We start from the raw sequence: 20,316 nt of genomic DNA, 5'->3' as shown, positions 1-20,316 counted from the left end.
CAACAAGGTGACATAATAATGACTGGTTCTATTAACTCCCTCAGCTCTATAGCTGTAGCTCTGTCTGCCCTATACTTGTTAAGTAGCATTACTGTGGGAGTAAAGGGGACCTTCAGGAAAAGACACCTCAATGCCATTTACCTTTTGCAGTTAAACTAGCTCATCTGCTGGCATGTTATTTTTCAAGCTGTACTTTTCACTTGACTATTTCATGTCATTGGCAAACCGTCATATGTAGAATATCTTGTACCTCCTTTAATCAGAAGAATGGCAAATCAATGTTATTTATTAGTCTGTGGTTTCCATAATGATTTCCAACATACTGTAAACCAGGGCATTTGTCCAAAGATAACAGAAATCCCCTATTGTTTTACACACTACCAGCAAGAGTCTGAAACATCTACCAGACAAACAAGTACTACAGCCAGTTCCCAGGAGAGATCAAAGAAGCTAATGTAAACATGACATCACCAGATCAAATGTACTGTACAGATTCAAGGTTTTTCAGAGGCAACGTGCCTGTACAGATAGATTCAGACGGATATAGAACTACATAACTTTCCCTCAGATACACAAATGACTCACTCTGCCGTAAGTGCCGACCATACATCACATGGGATCAGTAACCACTACCCTACATTAACAACAGCTACATAGTAAACAGTGTTTTCCATTTAAGCCTGTGAGATTAAAGGGTAGTCCATACATTATGAGGAGGGTACTCTGCATCTGTCTGTCCATTCACTCATTTGCCCCTTTGTTAAAAATACAGAGCTGTTAGGGACTAAAGATTCCAGGCACGGGAAAGACCCTTCGGTCACAATGAAGTACTGTTGAACAAAATGCTGAATTCCAACATCCCAATAAGAGCTTTAACAATGGAAGGAAAAAAACATCTATAAAATATGGTACATACTAAGAATAATAACTGTCTTCATTTTACATTATTACTGTGTTTAATGAAAAAGGAAAAGGCGCGTACCATGAGCTCTAATTTGTTGGTAATGTAATTACACTACATGACAAAAGTATGTGAACATCTCATTCTGGAGTTGGTCCACTAGATGTTGGAACATTGCTACAGGGACTTGCTTCCTTTCAGCCACAACAGCATTCGTGAAGTCGGGCACTGATGTTGGGCGATTAGGCCTGGCTCGCAGTCGCCGTTCCAATTCATCCCAAAGGTGTTCGATGGGGTTGAGGTTGGGGATCTGTACAGGCCAGTCAAGTTGTTCCACACAGATCTCGACTAACCGTTTCTGTATGGACCTCGCTTTGTGCACGGGGGAATTGTCATGCTGAAACAGGAAAGGACCTTCCCCAATCTGTTGCCACAAAGTTGGAAGCACAGAATCATCTAGAACATCATTGTATGCCATAGTGTTAAGATTTCCCTTCAATGGAAATAAGGGGCCTACCCCGAACCATTATTTCTCATCCACCAAACTTTACAGTTGCCATTATGCATCGGGGCAGGTAGCGTTCTCCTGGCATCTGCTAAACCCAGATTAGTCCGTTGGACTGCCAGATGGTGAAGTGTGATTCATCACTCCAGAGAATGCATTTCCACTGCTCCAGAGTCCAATGGTGCCGAACTCAGTAGTGAGTGTTGCAACCGAGGACAAATGATTTTTAGGCGCTACGCGCTTCAGCACTCAGCTGTCCTGTTCTGTGAGCTTGCCTTCCACTTCGCAGCTGAGCCGTTGTTGCTCCTAGACGTTTCCACTTCACAATAAATTGTATGGCTATGTGCTCAATGTTACACACCTGTCAGCAACAGGTGTGGCTGAAATAGCCATATCCACTAATTTGAAGGGATGTCCACATACTTTTGACCATGTAGTATACAATGACAGTCAACTGATTTTTGACACTGCAAGAAAACAGCACAATGTCCAGTGTAAGACTTCTGTTTACATTTCTATGTCCATTTGCTCTTACAATTTGACTGATTATTGCTTATTGAATGATGCTGCCTTAATTGTTGCATGCTTGGAAAGAACATTAAAGCTGCATAATGCTGATAATGTGTACGAACATAGACCATCAATTGACCTTTTTTCTCTTCCAGTTCCCTGACCTTTAAGAAGTAACACTAACAGACTGTCTGGAACTGTCTTGTTCACCTTTACAGTATTTAGCATTAGGCAAGTTATAAATAGGAAATATGAAAGTATAAAATAACGAAAAAGTACCGTTATCTTGCATACTGGATCAACACTCCCCATCCAGGTACAGACAAATTCAACCTTTCAAGTCATCCTCTATCTTTGTGTGCTGTTCATTGGAAGTGCATGCATAATACACTAGCATAAGGAGCATGCATATTTGACTCAGGAATTTCTGCCTTTCTATGGTACGTAACTGTTACTGCACCAGATTTGCTACTAAGGGCTGCTTTTAGCACACCTCTGCCATAAACATGGGTATTTCACACAGCAGATGTCTGGGCCCCACACTGTTGATGGAGGGTTAAGAACTGAAATGTCTAGGACCACAGTAGACACCCAGCCGTAGCACTGACTAGTATATGCTGCAGTGTCTTCCTTGCTGGGTCTACTTCAACTAGCGGGTGCTGTTGGGGGACAGACTACACTCAGGGCCAGGGGATGTAGTGCTCTGGATACATGGGCCCAGGCTGGGCTCCCCAGGGCAGAGCAGGCAACAGCACCGCTGGGGGATCAGAGCATGGAGCAGCTGTGTGGAGGTCATGGTGTTAAATAACAGGCCAAAACAAGAATGGCTGCAAGCCAATAGTCACGAGCACCAAATGGTCACATATGCATTCCCCTTTGATTATACTCGTACCGGCCTCGTGGCATGTGAGGCTGGTCGACTCATCAGTGCTCATTTATTTTGACATCCCTTGAACCTCTACCTTTTTCTCCTTCAATCTCTTTCTTTCAATATCTTTCTTTATCGTTTTCTCTCACTTTAAAAAAAATGAAGACCATATTTTTTATCTGTCAACACTTCACATTATCAGCTTGAAGTGTGTTACATTCCTACATACAAACACACAAAGCACACTCACACCTGGACCAGGTACAGTAGAGGAGGTAGAGACGAAACCCCACAAAAACAGATTTGACCCAATAATAGCCATGACAGCAGAATTACTGCTCCCTTGAGCTATGAGACAGAATAGTCTGCACAGACACCTCTCAAACCGTGGAAAACGGCTGACCAATCTGCATTGTCTTTGGAGTACTATGTTTTCTGTTGGTATTGTAGTCCAGTCTACTTTTGACAATATGTATTGTTCCTCCACCATCTGTTGTGCCTTCCTGGCCTACAGTGGGCATTTTAAATAGTTGTCTTGACAACTAAAAAGTATGCATGCTGGTGGAGTGAGAGAGTTGTGATCTATACGGAGTGGATCTGGATAAAAGCCCAGGTTTTGAGTCAACCCCTTCTCATATATGTCCATAAATGCCAGACCTCACTTGAAACACAGAGCTAAAAAAAATTATAATTTCATCTTCAATAACAAAATATCATTTCAGTTCTGTTAAAAATATACATGGAAAAACTGTCAATATAATAGGAAACAAACTACTTTGTACAAAAAGTACATCATTGTACTTATACTAACAATTAATTACAGTAAAATGCAAAATGAAGAGCAAGGTTGATATGGAACTGAAAGAAATCATACATTTCAACAGATCTTAACATAATCAAGAAATGTACATAAAACACAATTAAGAAAAATGACAAAACAAATGCACACATTCAAAAGTACTGAAGTATTTAACCTAAAGAGTATTGCACATCTACCTAGACTGGTCCTATTGGTGCTAGTGAGTGTTTCCAAGAAGTTGATCATCAACAGTTACTGACACTATGGGGTCACATAACACCATAGTCACTGGTTTATTTAACTGTATCCTTTATAAAAACTTCAAACGGATTTCAACTTCACAGCTTCTACTTTATACACCTATTGTATTTCCACTAAAGTATAACTTTAAAACAATTCGACAAATTCAAAACGTTCTTCATATCATATACTTGTTTCTTCATAAAAGGCATTTGGTAATCATCCCCGACTTACTCAATTTCAATCACTTGCGCTTTGTTCTGATCAATGAAAACCATTATAGATGTATGGCTTGGGATGGATGTTTCTTCATCTTAAAAGGCATGACTGTCTACTTCACTGAACACTTTTCAAAGCTGTATTTATTTAACTTCATTCTGAACCATTTCGATGACTTGGTGGCTTCCCTGATATCCTTGCATCACATTCTTCCCCTATGCAAATGCAATTTATTTTCCAAACAATACATAGTAAATGTAGGCAACATTCATTCATTCGTTGCAACCAAATGTCTTGTTCCTGTTAAAAAATACTTCAGTTCTTTAATTTCAGTTTCTTATTTTTTCGTTTATATTTTTTGAAAAAATAAAATACCTGAAATGACCTGAAATTCCAAAAAAAAAACATGTCTTCTGGGTTTGTAAAAAACAAACGAACGGTTAAGGGGAAAAAAGGGGGAGTAACTCAAAATGGAGGGAGAGAGAGAATCTCCTGGCACAGTGATTCCAGGAGTATCATGAGAGAAGCTGGGTTCATGGTTGGAAAGGGGCTACCCTCCATCTCTCCGGAGCTTTAATCTTCTTCTCTAACCCCGAATAGGCTTACGCGCTCTACGGCCTCATGCTCTCTCTCATTTGTTAATGAGCAAACTGCCCGCCCAGCGGAGCTTGCAGGCAAACCACCGCCTGAGGGGACAAAAGTATTCGTAATGGAACTGCTCAAATTCGGGGGTCTGGCGGATATCACGTAAAAATGCAACGTCAAGGTCGGATTCAGTGAGGACGATGAGGAGGAAGAGCAAGACAAAGAGGAGTCCAATGGTCACAAGAAGCAAACGGAGGACACTTAAAACAAACGTATTCACCTGTTCCACTTCGCTGAGCGGCGAGGCTCCCTCTGCACCCTCAACCGTCGCTCTACTGTCTGACAAGTCGCCTGCATCCCCCACCGAGGGGGTGCCTGCCTCCGACTCCTTCTCCTCCTTGATGCTGCAGGGGGCTCCGTTGATCTGGCGTGCCACGGCCAACTCCAGGCTGTGCTCTGCCACAGGGGTAGGCAGCACGCTGTCAGAGGGGCTGTAGGCCTCGTCAGAGATCACCGCCGAGCCCTCGCTGGCATCCGTGGCTAGGCTGCGGGAGCGCGGCATGAAGGAGTCCCCATGGGACACAGAGCGCACAGGTGTAGAGTGGGCACTGTCACGCAACGACTCCAGACCTGTCCAGGGCAGGGAGTGGAGAGAGAGGAAAACAGACTCAGAGGGGTTTCCAGTACACAACACTACAGTGCTAACACCTAATAAGATATTGAGTTTCAACCATGTGAGTGGATATCAATGTGTTTATACAGTAACATAATGCAATCCAGTTGCTTAATGATGGATCATACGAACATCACTCTGGACTCAACCATTGATCTATTATAGATGAAGATCTGATGAGTGGGGAATGTCCAGTGACAGAGAGCTCAAGAAGCACATGCTCCATACTGATTAGCAGCCTGTTCATTAGTCCCACAGCACGCTGAGCCCTCCCTTGTATAAACCTTGAAAATCACAGTGGGTAGGTTTATTTTTCAGACAATAATAACACTCACTAAGTATTGCTAATTTCAACCTACATGCAGGGAGTTATAATTCCCACAAAATGTGAGGTTCCGACAATAGCAGGGGGAGAACATCATAATCCACAACATAGAAATAAATATAAATAAGAGACATGCAATTATAAATAAACACCCCATATAAAGCATTTGGTCATTCTCAAATAAGAGTTAAAAAAAACAGTTTTCTTAATAATTATTTACACAGTATTGGTCTCTGGGGTAGCCTACAGTTAGCCTTAGGATGCATTAAAGGTTGCTAGCTGTCACATGTGCTCCCTCTCCGGCCTCTAGGTCACCAGGCTGCTCGTTATGGCGCTCACCTGTCACCATCGTTACGCGCACCAGCGCCTCATGAGACTCACCTGGACTCCATCACTTCCCTGATTATCTTCCCTATATATGTCACTCCTTTTGGTTCCTTCCGCAGGTGTTATTATTTATGTTTCAGTTTCATGTCTGTGTGCTGTTCAAGTTTCTTGTTTTGTGTTATGTTGTGTTTATTTATTAAAACACTCCTTAAACGTGCTTCCCGACTCTCAGCGCACATCGTTACACAAGCTCATCAGTGATCGCATGCGTACTCTACAAAAAGCAAATGCAGCATTTTTCATTATACCAAAAGGATATGCAAATGTATCTATACTGAACAAATCATATAAGCGCAACATGCAATAAATTGAAAGATTCTCCTGAGTTACAGTTCATATAAGGAAATAAATTAATTAGGATTTCATGGAGAGATGGAGGGCAGCCCCTTTAAATCATGGATTTCACGTGACTGGGCAGGGGTGCAGCCATGAATTGGTCTTGGATGGCATAGGCCCACCCACTTGGCAGCCAGACCCACCCACTGGGAATGCAGGCCTAGCCAATCAGAATGAGTTTTCCCCCACAAACTGGCTTTATTACAGACAAAAATACTCCTCATTTGAGAGAAATAAGGTTTTTGTGCATATGGAACTTTTCTGGGATTTTTTTGTTTCAGCTCATGAAACATGGGACCAACACTTCACATGTTGAGTTTATATTTTTGTTCAGTGTATACTTGTTCAGTGTATATTCTCTTTTTACGAGCTACAGGACAGATGTCACTGCGGATGAGAAACAGTTGAGCTTGCGCTGACTGTTCCATTCCTTAGACAGCCACCGCAGAAATATTACACCTTCATAGAGGCAGAGGGATATCATCTCCTGATGATGAGGCATATTTTAAATGAAATAATCTCCCATTCTGAGTGATGTTCTATCGATTCCCGGGGTAATTTCATGTTTTCATGTGTATCTGAGCTATTGCTGTTAAGCAGGCATACGAGCTCTAAACATTCCAGCTGTATTTCTGCCTTCTTGAATGGCAAATAGCTCAGATAGACATGAAAACATGAAATGACCACGGGAATCGATAGAACATCACTCAGAAATGCTCACAAACCATATAACATTCAAAATGGGTGAATCTTTCCTTTAATGCTCATATGTGTTATTTTCATCCATAGGCAGAAAAATCCTCCTCGAGGAATTACAAAATAGAGATTAGGCCAGCTCTGTTAAGCCATGCTGACTGCTGAGATCCTGTCAAAAGCAAAAGCAGGATGCCTCTGTAATGGGTGGCAGTGAGAGGCCATCTTTACTCATTGGTAATCTCCTTCAGTACATCCTAGGATATGCTTGCTTGCAGGGCAGATTGCAAAATGCAACCTATAGACATTTCATTACACAATATATCTTCCGGAGGACATTGCGTAAAGCTAGTCAAAATCCTCCAAAGGCCAAAATATCGTAAAAAATATCAACCTGAATATTTACCTGAATTCAAAATCAAATCATACCTTCACAAATCAACAACAAAGCAGTATCACCTCACTAGTCTGTACCTCAACCATTACAACCAGAATAAGAAGACCCATAAACTCAGACTTCCTCTAAACCAGCAGAAGGATAAATGAACCGATGAAACTCAAAGAGGTCAAGAAATAGATCCAAAGACTGTTCACAAAGGGCCTCCAAGAACCATATGATTTAGAGGATCAGACATCAAAGGCATCAAAGGCATGGCATCATTTCCATTCTGTTAACATTGATGAGGTGGGAGTGAATTAACAAACAGGGAGCTGGTCACTGTAACACTCCAGGAGGGTGATGATGATGAGGTTACCTGTCGGGGTGCTGGACTGGGGCCAGCCATCGGGCAGAGGGGTGCCAGGCAAGATGGGGGGAGGCAGGGGGGAGAGGCTGCCAGGCTCCTGCCCAGTCAGAGCAGGGTAGAGGGGCAGGACGCCCAGGGCCTTGCCAAGCATCCGGGGTCCCAGGCTCAGCACGCGTACCTTTACATCCCGGTAGCAGTGGTTGATCATCCGCAGGTGGACGTTCACCCGTGTGGTGATGCGGATCAGACACTTCACCATGGTGGTGTCTTCAAAAGCTCAAAGCATGCACGTCTGTGTACTATCCTGGTGGACCCTGTCCCAGAGCCCCAGCAGTGCGCTGGTCTCGCTTTATGTGTTAGGCCAATGGCTGCAGTCTTGGCTGGCAGTATGAGGGCTAGCGAGAGCGACTGTCCTGCTGTAGCAGTATTCAGACGACCAGCACTGGCCATGTCCAGGCCCCACCCAGGGCAGTGACATACATGGAGAGGAAGGCCTTGGCTATTTTCAGCAAGGGTATTAATACTACTGTAAGACACCCAGTCAGCACAGGCAGGGGGTAACGGTTGACAGGTGAGAGCTTGTCATAACTCTCTGATACATACAGCACCAGACCCTTTCACTCACACTCTCCACTCTACTGCAGCAGCATAGAGTGTATAGCCAGGTGTACATACTGTACTGTGTATTTGGGAGACAGGCAGGGACTCAGCTGTGACAAGGACAGGTCTTCAGTCCTGCTGCTCCTGTTCACCTGAGCCCATGCTGCAGTGTCAGCCTGCAAGGTTAGCCTCAGGGATAGAGGACAGAGGCAGGTCAGAACATGTGTTAGAGAGGAGGAGCAGGGCAGGCCCACCTGCAGGCCCCAGGCCCCTGGGTTCAGAGTAGGTGGACTGACTGACGGCTGCACCAGCTGCCCTTGTACTGGCACTGTACCCCTCGCTCACACACACCCCTAGTGTTGATAGCTCGCACTGAAATAGACCAGCCTGAGTGACACACACACCTGTGACTTAGCCCTCCACTCCCACAAGCAGGGGCATGGCTAAGCTCAGTGTGTGTGTGTGTGGGGGGGGGGGGGGGGGGGGCATAAAATACTTCCAAATAGGAGCAAGGACCTGATACGTTTAAAAACGTTTGGATTTAACACCCTCCATTGAAATATCCACAGATTACCTTTAAAACCTTAGACCCAAACTAAAGCATGGCGACCCATTTCCACAACTATCCAGATTACTGTACATATGTTCATTTGGATACAGACAACAATATAGAGCTGTGTCACTCCTGTCCACATTCCTAAAGGCTCTTATGGGACAATGATTCACCTTTGCCCATAACATGACCGTGGGGATTGTTATGGAGTGCCAGTGTTGACTGAGGGGAGTAGTGGGTCAGGGGTCAGGTCAAACACTTACCCTCCATGATGGAAATGTGGACGGCTCTCCGGCGGGTGCGTGGAACACTGGTGAGGCGCGGCCCATGAGTGATGGACGGACAGCTTCTACTGGGAACCAGGCCAGCCCTGTGGAGACACACACACACACACACACACACACACACACACACACACACACACACACACACACACACACACACACACACACACACACACACACACTTGTCATCTGAGATGGATGATACAGTGCCCACATTGACATCTAGTGAATAGCATTGATTTTACCTGTGTATTTCTGGAGGCTCTCGTTTGATTTTGGCACTCTGCTCCATCACTTCTTTCGCCACTCGTCCACTGCAATAAAGCACAATAATAGAGCTCCCTGGTGCCACACACTACACAGAGCAGTTCAGTGAGAAGCATCAATACAGTACACAAGAACTGAGATTAGATTAACCTGGTGAACCCAACTCTCTCTAACCCAATCACCGTCTCCAGACTACACTGCAATATTATTTATTTTCCAAAAGATTGAAACACAAACTCAATCTTTCATCATAACATAATGGACTCAACATACTGTAGCTATTTTAAACCATTAGAAAGTTCAGATTTCCAGTAACAAGAACCAGTAATTTTAAAGGTTTCACAGACCAAGTTATTTCCCTGCTCCTAGCACTTCAGCATTCACAGATGTGAAAGGAATGAAATGAAATGAATGCTGAAACATTGTTCTGAATGTAACACTGTCCCCCTCCCTGTCCCCTCTGTGTCCTGGCTCAGGTCAAGTAGACTGACGTTACAGCAGGGCCCTGAGGTCCCCTATGCTGGAGAAGCTCTTCAGCATAGCTGTGGGCTATCTGCAGTGCCCTTACTGTCATAATTTACTGTACCTGTAGCGGAAACGACTCCCCTTGAAGAACAAGTTGCTGCTGGACACTGTCCGCACCTGACTCGACTTCTCCAGCCTGATGGAGGGGAAGAGAGGTGAAGAAGAAAGGAAAGAGAAGAGGGGTGACATCACACTTTTTACTTTACATTATAGCCTGTTGCTGCAGTCAAATGACTAGTGGCCTCACAGGTGGAATGTTATTCATATTTTTCATAATTTCATAATTAATCATCTTTGGTGTTTCTATGTCAAACAGTTATATTTTTTTATATTTTTGTTATATTTCAGTCTTCTGTGATGTATATAAAGTGTAATATTGGGATGCAAACACATCATACTAATTCCATCTCTGTGTGTGCTGTGCTGCCCTATGTTTGCCCCCCCCCCCCCCCCCCCCCGCTTCTCTATCTCCTATCACCTGAGCACTCCCTCAACCCACATGCTCCTCAGCAACCTTCCCTGTCACCATCATCCATTACTAGACTCTCTTTGGTCATTGTGTTGATGTGTTGCAGGGGGAGGTGACCTCCCAGAGGTAGGGGGAGGTGACCTCCCAGAGATAGGGGGAGAGGACACACAATCAGTCAAGGCTGAGACGGAAGGAGCACTCATTTCTCTGGAGGAGCCGTGCAGGGTTCACTGGCATGTCCCAGAGCACACTAACTCACAAAAGCTCACCGTTGCCTCACGTCTCGTTCCCTATCTCATAAACAGCCTGACAACGCTGCTCTCAGGACACTTCAAGGTCAGAGGAGAGGAGAGCCCTCTTTAGATAGCTCTCACAGATGCCCTGGAGTAAAGTGTATAGCTATGACTTAGAGGAAGAATAACACTTACTTGTAGAAGGCTTGGTTCTCCACTCCACATTTCCACAGGTGCTTGCAGGCCTCAGGTGTTGGTGCAAAGTAAGTCAAGATGATCTTTTTGTCCTGCACATTAGAAATAAATGTGCAGGAAAATAAAACAACCTAACAGTTTCTCAGTTTCAAGAGTCACTATTACTACTGCTGTTTATTGAACACACCGGGCTGTGGTATGACTAGAACATGCTATCTCCAGGACCTGTTTTCAGAGAGTATTGGCCATAGAACAGTCACAGTCACTGCGCTGCTCTCTATACTTGACTCCCCCAACACATCAATAATTCATGCTCTCACCTCCTTCTGATTTGCATATATATGGAATATCTTTCCCTCGAACTTCAGTTTGGTCACCTCGTTCCTGCCCACAAGGAAGGGGATAGTTACTCACACAACCAACTGAATTGAGAGCCACAGGCTCTTAAAAAATTAATCACAACCACTAGCAGACCACACAAACAGCAATGGAGCTCCATGTTTGGCTAACAGAACACATATCTGATAATACCCCAGGTAAACTGGAGACATGGGATGGGAGAATGTGCCGAAGATAAAAAAAATCTAACAAAGCAGCTGTAAATGCTGTAACATATTGTAACATTCACATCGTCTACTTGGCCAGAATTTGTAAGTATTACAGACATACGGTACTGAATTAGGTGGTGGGATTTCTATATCAGGAGTGAATATCTAACTCATATGTAACTATTACAGATCCAATATAGTGGGCTACTGGCTTAATGAGAGGGGCTGTATGGAATAGTATGTTAGAGCAGCACTGATCCATGTATGTCATTAAGGATTCTTACAGTCACTGCTGCATGCATGATCAATTCTTTGTTGTGGTTGAGAACATGTATTTTCCTTGTGCATTTAAAAACAAGTTGATTTCTAACAGACAGGCCTGTGAAATCATATGCCCAAAATAGTAGCGACAAACTAAGACAATGGGACACCTGTACGCATGCTGGCCCTCTGGTCAGGAGGAGAGAATCAGCTGGACACACTCCACTGATTGTGAATGTAGAACCAGCAGTGGTATGTGGTTTAGGATTATTTATTTAACTAGGCAAGTCAGTTAAGAACAAATTCTTATTATTTACAATGACGGCCTAGGAACAGTGGATTAACTGCCTTGTTCAGGGGCAGAACAACAGATTTGTACCTTGTCAGCTCAGGGATTCAATCTAGCAACCTTCCGGTTACTGGCCCAACGCTCGAACCACTAAGCTACCTGCCACCCCAGAAATCAGCATTAGAGCAGAAATCATTCTACTCACCACTTGAGAAAATGAACCCTCTTGTTTCCCTGAAGCACGACAAATCCGAATGGGGTGAAGGCAAGAAAGGCTGGATTTCCAGACACATCCTGTCATACACAAAAAAACAGTGTCTCACATTGTTATGGCACAACACAATAGACCTACAATAGATACCTGTATCAAATACACACATACATACTGTATGACTGTGTAGATGCATGTGTGCTGCCATTTGCTTTAGCAATGCATTGTCCATTCTCTCAAGAGAGACCTCAAAGCTCAAGTAGAGGAAACAGGGTGTTTTAATGCAAATGTCTTAAGCTGAAGCAGCAGTGTGTGAGAATTGACCACCCAACCTTGCATGGATGAGGATCCACACCATATGTCTCCAGCATCTGGGCTTTCTGGAGAAAATTCAGCTCTGATGTGTCAGGTGTCTGGCCACTGAGAGAGAGCATCAATGTCTGATTAAGAAATTGAACATCAATACAGGTCTATGAAAAGAAAGAAGCAAAGGTAAAATGCATAAATAATATTAACTATGACAGAACTTCAGTGCCTTCAAAAGTATTCATCCCCCTTGGCATTTGTCCCATTTTGTTGCATTACAACCTGCAGTTTAAATGTATTTTTATTTGGATTTCATGTAATGGACATACACAAAACAGTCCAAATTTGTAAAGTGAAATGAAAAAAAAAAGTACTTGTTTCAACAAGCCTAGTCAAAGCCCAGACCTCAATCCAATTGAGAATCTGTGGTGTGACACCAGCGGAACACCAGCGGAATGCATCCAACTTGAAGGAGCTGGAGAAGTTTTGCCTTGAAGAATGGGCAAAAATCCCAGTGGCTAGATGTGCCAAGCTCATAGAGACATACCCCAAGAGACTTGTAGCTGTAATTGCTGCAAAAGGTGGCTCTATAAAGTATTGACTTTGGGGGGGTGAATAGTTATGCACGCTTAAGTTTTCTGTTTTTTTGTCTTATATCTTGTTAGTTTCACAAAACAATATGCTTTGCATCTTCAAAGTGGTGAGCATGTTGTGTAAATCAAATGATACAAACCCCCAAAAAAATCCATTTTAATTCCAGGTTGTAAGGCAACAAAATAGGAAAAATGCAAAGGAAGGTGAATACTTTCGCAAGCCACTGTATTTCCCTTACACAGAGGAGTGATCAACAGAGTGAGCTGGCAGGATGCTGAATAGACCAGAGAGCTCTGAATAGATGGCCAGACAGTGTATCAACCATCCTAGATACAGTACCTCTACCAATTAACATTTAATCAAGCACCAACCATTCAACAGCAATGAAGTAACGTGAGCATCAGCCAGACCTCCATCACAATCAATGGAAAAAACATGAAGAGATGCCAGTGACCCTATAGGCTTGAATTACTGGTGCATTCAAAAGATCCAAATAGGCACCTGTCCCAGCATTCCAATGATATTTTCTGTGATCACAGAGTCAGGCATGTTGACAGGTGTTTTGTTGGTGGTGAGACATGAACAACCCACTAGAGAGCAGCAGAGGATCTTATCTATAATTATCATTTTAAAGATCCTTTATCTATGAACCTCTGACTACACTCATTTGGTCAGTCACATCCTCCATGCTGTCCACAGTATACAGTATGTCCCATGGCCATGACCAGTTCACTGAGCTGGGTCACTAGACAAAGCACTCAGTAATGGGAACCAACAATAAAGAACCTTCAAATCGACTCTGAGCTAGTGTGAAAATGGCTGATCCATGTTTCAATGTCTTTCATTTATGTAGAGCACATTATCTCACACTAATTATGATTTAAACAAAGGAGAAGTGCCTTGTGGGAGGATAAATAGCTCAGACATTATGGCTAAACCATTATCCATGTGGCCTCAACCACATGAACTTTAGAGGCCTGAGGGTGAGTGTAAAGGATCAATGTTGGGAAGTGTGTCGCAGCCTGTCCCACTGGGAACACCATGTCATTACAATGTGGAGAATTGGGTAATATTTGGTACCCACTAAAAAATAGCCAAAAGTCTGTTGAATTCTGTTATCACTGTACTTTTAACCATTTAAAAGCACACCAATGTTCAAATGGGAATACAATGTCAGATATTTTATTTATACAACAATTTAATGGGTCATCACTGTGCTTGATCTAATAGCACAACCAAATAACCTGAATTGCAGTTAGTTGAGATTACATCTAAGTACATGGTGCAAGTGATCAACGCCATTTGAGATTCTGTTCAGATTGTGAAGATTTCAACATACCTGTGTCCGTGAATATGCACGCTTTCTATGATTACATAAGAAGACATTTATTGTTATTGTAACCTCAAAATGTGGCCGTCGATGTGTTACTCATTTTAATGTTGAATAATGTTACATTTGTTTGCAAGATAATTTTAGGCTATTTACTGTATTACAAAAGTAATAATGAATTGTGTTTGGTTGACAACACAAACAAATACCAACATTTAAAGGAGATGTATCTACTGCTTGGATAGTTTAATCTGAACCACTGACTTAATCCTATTCTTTAACATTTATTTTTGGTTGAGATGAAGATGTGAATCCAGCAGATAATTTGTTAACTTGTCGACAAGTGAATATGCTATTTACCAATCAACCCAACCCAACCTAATATCAACATTTGAAGGAGATAGAGCTATCCAAGCAGAAGATACACCTGTACCACTGAGTCTGGCTTTAAATTGCAATTTGTCAACAAATTAATAATTGATATGATGGATTCACATCTCTATTTCAACCAAAAATCCAAAGTTAAAGAATAGGACTAAATCAAATCAAACTTTCAATGCACTTTAAATACAGTTTGATTTGATCCTATTCTTTAACTTTTATTTTTGGTTGAGATGGAGTCATGAATCCAACATATTAATTATTGACTTGAAGATTCCATTTGAAATAAATCTTAAAAACCTATGCACATACAGTGTTTTCGGAAAGTATTCAGACCTCTTCCCTTTTTCCACATTTTGTTACGTTACAGCCTTAATCTATAATGGATTAAATAAATACATTTAATCAGCAATCTACTCACAATGCCCCATAATGACAAAGTTAACAGTTTTTTAAAACATTTTTACAAATGTATTAAATATAAAAACAGAAATACCTTACTTACATAATTATTCAGACCCTTTGCTATGAGACTCGAAATTGAGCTCAGATGCATCCTGTTTCCATTGATCATCCTTGAGATGTTTCTAAAAACCTGGAGTCCACCTGTGGTAAATTCAATTGACTGGACATAATTTGGAAAGGCACACACCTCTCTATATAAGGTCCCTCAGTTGACAGTGCATGTCAGAGCAAAAACCAAGCCATGAGGTCGAAGGAATTATCCGTAAAGCTCCGAGATAGGATTGTGTCGAGGCACAGATCTGGGGAAGGGTATTGAAAACGTTCTGCAGCATTGAAGGTCCCCAAGAACACAGTGGTCTCCATCATTCTTAAATTGAAGTAGTTTGGTACCACCAAGACTCTTCCTAGAGCTGGCTGCCTAGCCAAACTGAGCAAACGGGGGAGAAGGGCCTTGGTCAGGGAGGTGACCAAGAACCAGATGGTCACTGTCAGAGCTCCAGAGTTCCTTTGTGGAGATGGGAGAATCTTCCAGAAGGAAAAACCATCTCTGCAGCACTCCACCAATCAGGACATTATGGTAGAGTGGCCAGATGGAAGCCACTCCTCAGTAAAAGGCACATGACAGCCTGCTTGGAGTTTGCCAAAAGGCACCTAAAAACTCTCAGACCATGAGAAACAAGAATCACTGGTCTAATGAAACCAAGATTGAACTCTTTGGCCTGAATGCCAAGCGTCACATCTGGAGGAAACCTGGCACCATCCCTACGGTGAAGCATGGTCGTGACAGCATCACGGTGTGGGGATGTTTTTCAGCGGCAGGGACTGGGAGACTAGTCAGGATCAAGGCAAAGATGAAAGCAGCAAAGTACAGAGAGATCCTTGGTGAAAACCTGCTTCAGAGCGCTCAGGACCTCAGACTGGGATGAAGGTTCACCTCAACGAACCTAAGCCCACAGCCAAGACAATGCAGGACTGGCTTCAGGACAGCCAGAGACTGGACTTGAACTCGATCGAACATCTCTGGAGAGACCTGAAAATAGCTGCGCAGCATCGCTCCCCATCCAACCTGACAGAGCTTGAGAGGATCTGCAGAGAACAATGGGAGAAACTCCCCAAATACAGGTGTGCCAAGCTTGTAGCGTCATACCCAATAAGACTCAAGGCTGTAATCGCTGCCAAAGGTGCTTCAACAAAGTACTGAGTAAAGGGTCTGAATACTTATGTAAAATGTGATATTTCAGTTTACTAAATTAGCAGAAATGTCTAAAAACCTGTTTTTGCTTTGTTGTGTAGATTGATCAAGAAACATTTGTTTAATCAATTTTAGAATAAGGCTGTAACTTAACAAAATTAGGAAAAAGTCCAGGGGTCTGAATACTTTCTGAAGGCACCCTTTGTATTATCTACTTTTAGTTGAATCCTGGGCTGAACTTAAACAATAGCTGTTGATGATGCTATACACTGTAGCCTTAAATAGCATCAATGATGATTTACTGTATGATTGATAAAGTATGGTTACATTTAATTTGCTCTATTGAACATACCCTTAATAATGACTTTGATAGCAATATTTCAACTATTAAGTCGAGATTTCTCAACAATCATTCTCATGTCACATTGGCAATAGTCAGTGACAAATATCAAAGCTAAGCAAGGGCTGGGCTAAAACCCTGAATGAGCCCAAAGGGATAGCTGTAGATAGATCAACTCTCCAGTAGGAGGTGCTGCCCAGCCTTTCATTTTTTTTCTGTTAATGGATCTTATATTGATCTGACGTTTCAAAGGTAAAAATTCAAATTCAATATATTTTCCACATAGATTACAATATGTTGACAAATTATGTTGAAACTACATTGATTTAACCCGTTTGTGCCCAGTAGAGTGTACCATCATTAATAAACCCTCAGTGATGCTTCATCAGCTAACCTGCTGGCAGAGAAAGTAGTTTGTGTGTGCGTGTATGCCTTTGTGTGTTTGTATGTGCACACACTTCATTAGGTGTATTGCACTGCACTCCATGACAGGTCTTGGGCCACGACCCTCATAATAATGACTGTATTAATAAAAGGTAGTTTTTGTGCTCAAGAAAATCCACCATCTTGTCTCTGCAACACCCTGAAATGACAGTGGGCCATTAGCCAGCCTACCTGGTTGTTTCTGCTAGTTGCAGGTATTGGAAGGTTTTCCAATTGATTAAACAAATGTTTGAGAAGAGTGTGAAGGAACTAGTTTCCAAGACAATAAGCATTCACACAATGGTAGTTAGTGCTTTCTCAGTCAAATTGATTAATCTTATAGGTGCAGTGTGTGTATGAACGTTCGTGCACGTGTGAGAGGTTAAAGAGAAACAGTAGATTGGTCCTTACATCAGTTCTGTCTTGTGTATGTCTGAGATTCGTCGCTCCAGCTTCTCTGAATGTTTTGGGAAGAACTGGAATTTAGAACTGTATCCTTCAGGATGCTTCCCAGGGTCATAGTCCCCAATCTCAGCTGGAACACAGTTCATACAAATGATCTACCATTTCACAGCACCACAGTCTAACCATACATGGTTACATATAGTACATACAGTAATATATCTAACATTCACAACATCATTCCATTCAATAAATCATAAAAAAGTGGATACAGAATATGTTTGCAGTAATAACTGCAAGTGTGAACTCAAACAAGAATTATTAGGGCTAAGGTGAGTATTTACACAGTTCTACACACACATTACTGGCACCCTTGCCGAGGTGTTGTTAGTTCACAGGCAGCCTGTGCTGTATGTCAGCAGAGCTCTTAATGACGACAAGTTAAACTGGCCCAGGGTTGCTGTGGTTTATTTGTGACTTCCTACCACACTGAGCTCCCTCAGGCGGCTCTGACAATCCTTTCCCCCAGCGAGCGAGGACGAGGAGGTGATCAGGCAGCACCTCCTCATGAACAGAGCCAGCGCACCTGCCAAAGGACCTGCCTTCGCTTTCTCCTAACACTGCACTTTCTGCGGCCTTCGGCTCGCTCGCCGTACCCCTCAAACATACAGCCTGCCTGCCTCTCGAGGGTCTTCTGCGTGTAAGCTCCATGCTTATACAGATAACGATACTGCTGAGAGCAAGATGCCTGATAATCAGGCTTACAATCTAGCATGAAATTCACGTTTAGCATTCAAAGCATTGATCTTACTTATCAGCTGTCCCATCTTTCTTTGTCAGCTATGGTTTTACAGTGTAAATTAGTATGGAGGTGCACGTGTTGTCTGCATTAACATTTTAATTTAATGCTTTTTAGTATACAGTAGAGATCAGTCAATATGGAGGTAAGAATCCCTCAGGGCATATAATTTACAAAGTGATAACTACATCCTTATGAGAAATCCAGGTGTTTTTTTCCCCGGCTGGTATTCATCTCTATGGTGGAGTGACTGGCAGAGAAGTTATGTGAAGGTGCAGTGCAGAGAGTTGGGCAGGCAAATCCAGCCTGTCAGGTCCTGTCACTGTACCTTGCAGGATGAAGGCAGCCAGCATGGCAGCATCCGTCGTCTTACACAGGAGGCGGCCATGATACAGATCTCTCTTGATCTGCAGGAAGACTAAATATCTGGGACCAGAACAGAGTGGGCGAAGATGGTCAGAGGTCATGGATCTCAGTCACCTGTCTACTTTAATGAGATTCATCAACATTACAGACCACACTTATTTTTAGATATATTGCAACAACAAGATATCGCCACAGATACATCTCAAAAGATGTTGGGGACAGGGTTTGGTAGGGGATGCCCTGAGGCAAACTGCTGCTATTGTCGACTGACTGTGTTTCTGTTCAAGCCAGACAAGACCAGAGCTTCCCAGAACACAGCAGCACTGTCCTGACAGATACAGCAGCTACACTGGCTGCAGACTGAGACTAACACCTGGAACAAAGCAGGTGTTACCAATGGTTACAGTACAGGATTGCCCATTTATTGATTCTGAAGTGAATGTAACACGTGATAGAAACAGTGGGAGAAACAACCCAATGGACCCCAGATTCCCCTGATACCAACTTCCAACAACCAACACCAAAATGAGCCCAGGAGAACCCATGCATGTGAATGCGAAGAATATACACTACCGTTCAAAAGTTTGGGGTCAAATGTCCTTGTTTTTTTAAAGAAAAGCTACATTTTTTGTCCTTTAAAATTACATCAAATTGATCAGAAATACAGTGTAGACATTGTTAATGTTGTAAATGACTATTGTAGCTGGAAAGTTTTTTTTATGGAATATAGAACGAGGAGTGGGAGGACCCAGTGCACGACTGAGCAAGAGGACAAGTACATTAGAGTGTCTAGTTTGAGAAACAGATGCCTCACAAGTCCTCAACTGGCAGCTTCAAGCTGCCTCCCAGTCCTCTTTCTATTCTGGTTAAAGCCAGTTTGCGCTGTTCTGTGAAGGGAGTAGTACACAGCTTTGTACGTGATCTTCAGTTTCTTGGCAATTTCTCGCATGGAATAGCCTTCATTTCTCAGAACAAGAATAGACTGACAAGTTTAAGAATAAAGTTATTTGTTTCTGGACATTTTCAGCCTGTAATCGAATCCACAAATGCTGATGCTCCAGATACTCAACTAGTCTAAAGAAGGCCAGTTTTATTGCTTTTTTAATCAGAACAACAGTTTTCAGCTGTGCTAACATAAATGCAAAATAGTTTTCTAATGATCAATTAGCCTTTTAAAATGATCAACTTGGATTAGCTAACACAACGTGCCATTGGAACACTTTGGAGTGATGATTGCTGATAATGGGCCTCTGTACGCCTATGCAGATATTCCATTCAAAATCTGCCGTTTCCATCTACGTTTCCAATACAATAACAATGTCTACACTGATCAATTTGGTGTTATTTTAATGGACAGAAACTGGCAATTTCTTCAAAAACAAGGACATTTCTTAGTGACCCCAAAACTTTGGAACAGTAGTGTACATATCCTCGGCTGTAATTGTGTCATCTAGGCCAGCTTCACAACAGCTGTCACTTAAGGATCCATAGGTGCT

At 42.6% G+C, this 20,316-nt stretch overlaps 1 protein-coding gene across 2 annotated transcripts in view; it reads right to left on the bottom strand.

The window, feature by feature from the left end:
• Window positions 1-1,594: 1,594 nt before the first annotated feature.
• The window catches only part of LOC110501876 (FERM domain-containing protein 5), a 121,512-nt gene continuing 102,790 nt past the window's right edge, over window positions 1,595-20,316 (bottom strand). Inside the window, exons 5-14 of one of the 2 annotated variants that reach the window (XM_036955241.1) lie at window positions 18,783-18,880; window positions 17,665-17,788; window positions 12,555-12,642; window positions 12,217-12,305; window positions 11,234-11,297; window positions 10,914-11,005; window positions 10,078-10,152; window positions 9,470-9,538; window positions 9,204-9,310; window positions 1,595-5,257 (exon numbers count right to left, since the gene is read on the bottom strand). In XM_036955241.1, the coding sequence (XP_036811136.1) occupies window positions 4,674-5,257; window positions 9,204-9,310; window positions 9,470-9,538; window positions 10,078-10,152; window positions 10,914-11,005; window positions 11,234-11,297; window positions 12,217-12,305; window positions 12,555-12,642; window positions 17,665-17,788; window positions 18,783-18,880 (1,390 nt within the window). In that variant the 3' untranslated portion in view covers window positions 1,595-4,673. The remainder of the gene's footprint in view (window positions 5,258-9,203; window positions 9,311-9,469; window positions 9,539-10,077; window positions 10,153-10,913; window positions 11,006-11,233; window positions 11,298-12,216; window positions 12,306-12,554; window positions 12,643-17,664; window positions 17,789-18,782; window positions 18,881-20,316) is intronic. The other variant, XM_036955248.1, reaches the window with a different exon arrangement.

This window comes from Oncorhynchus mykiss, chromosome 2 (assembly GCF_013265735.2).
Source record: "Oncorhynchus mykiss isolate Arlee chromosome 2, USDA_OmykA_1.1, whole genome shotgun sequence".
NCBI classification, from domain to species: Eukaryota; Metazoa; Chordata; class Actinopteri; order Salmoniformes; family Salmonidae; genus Oncorhynchus; species Oncorhynchus mykiss.
This window is presented reverse-complemented; position numbering and strand designations above follow the sequence as displayed.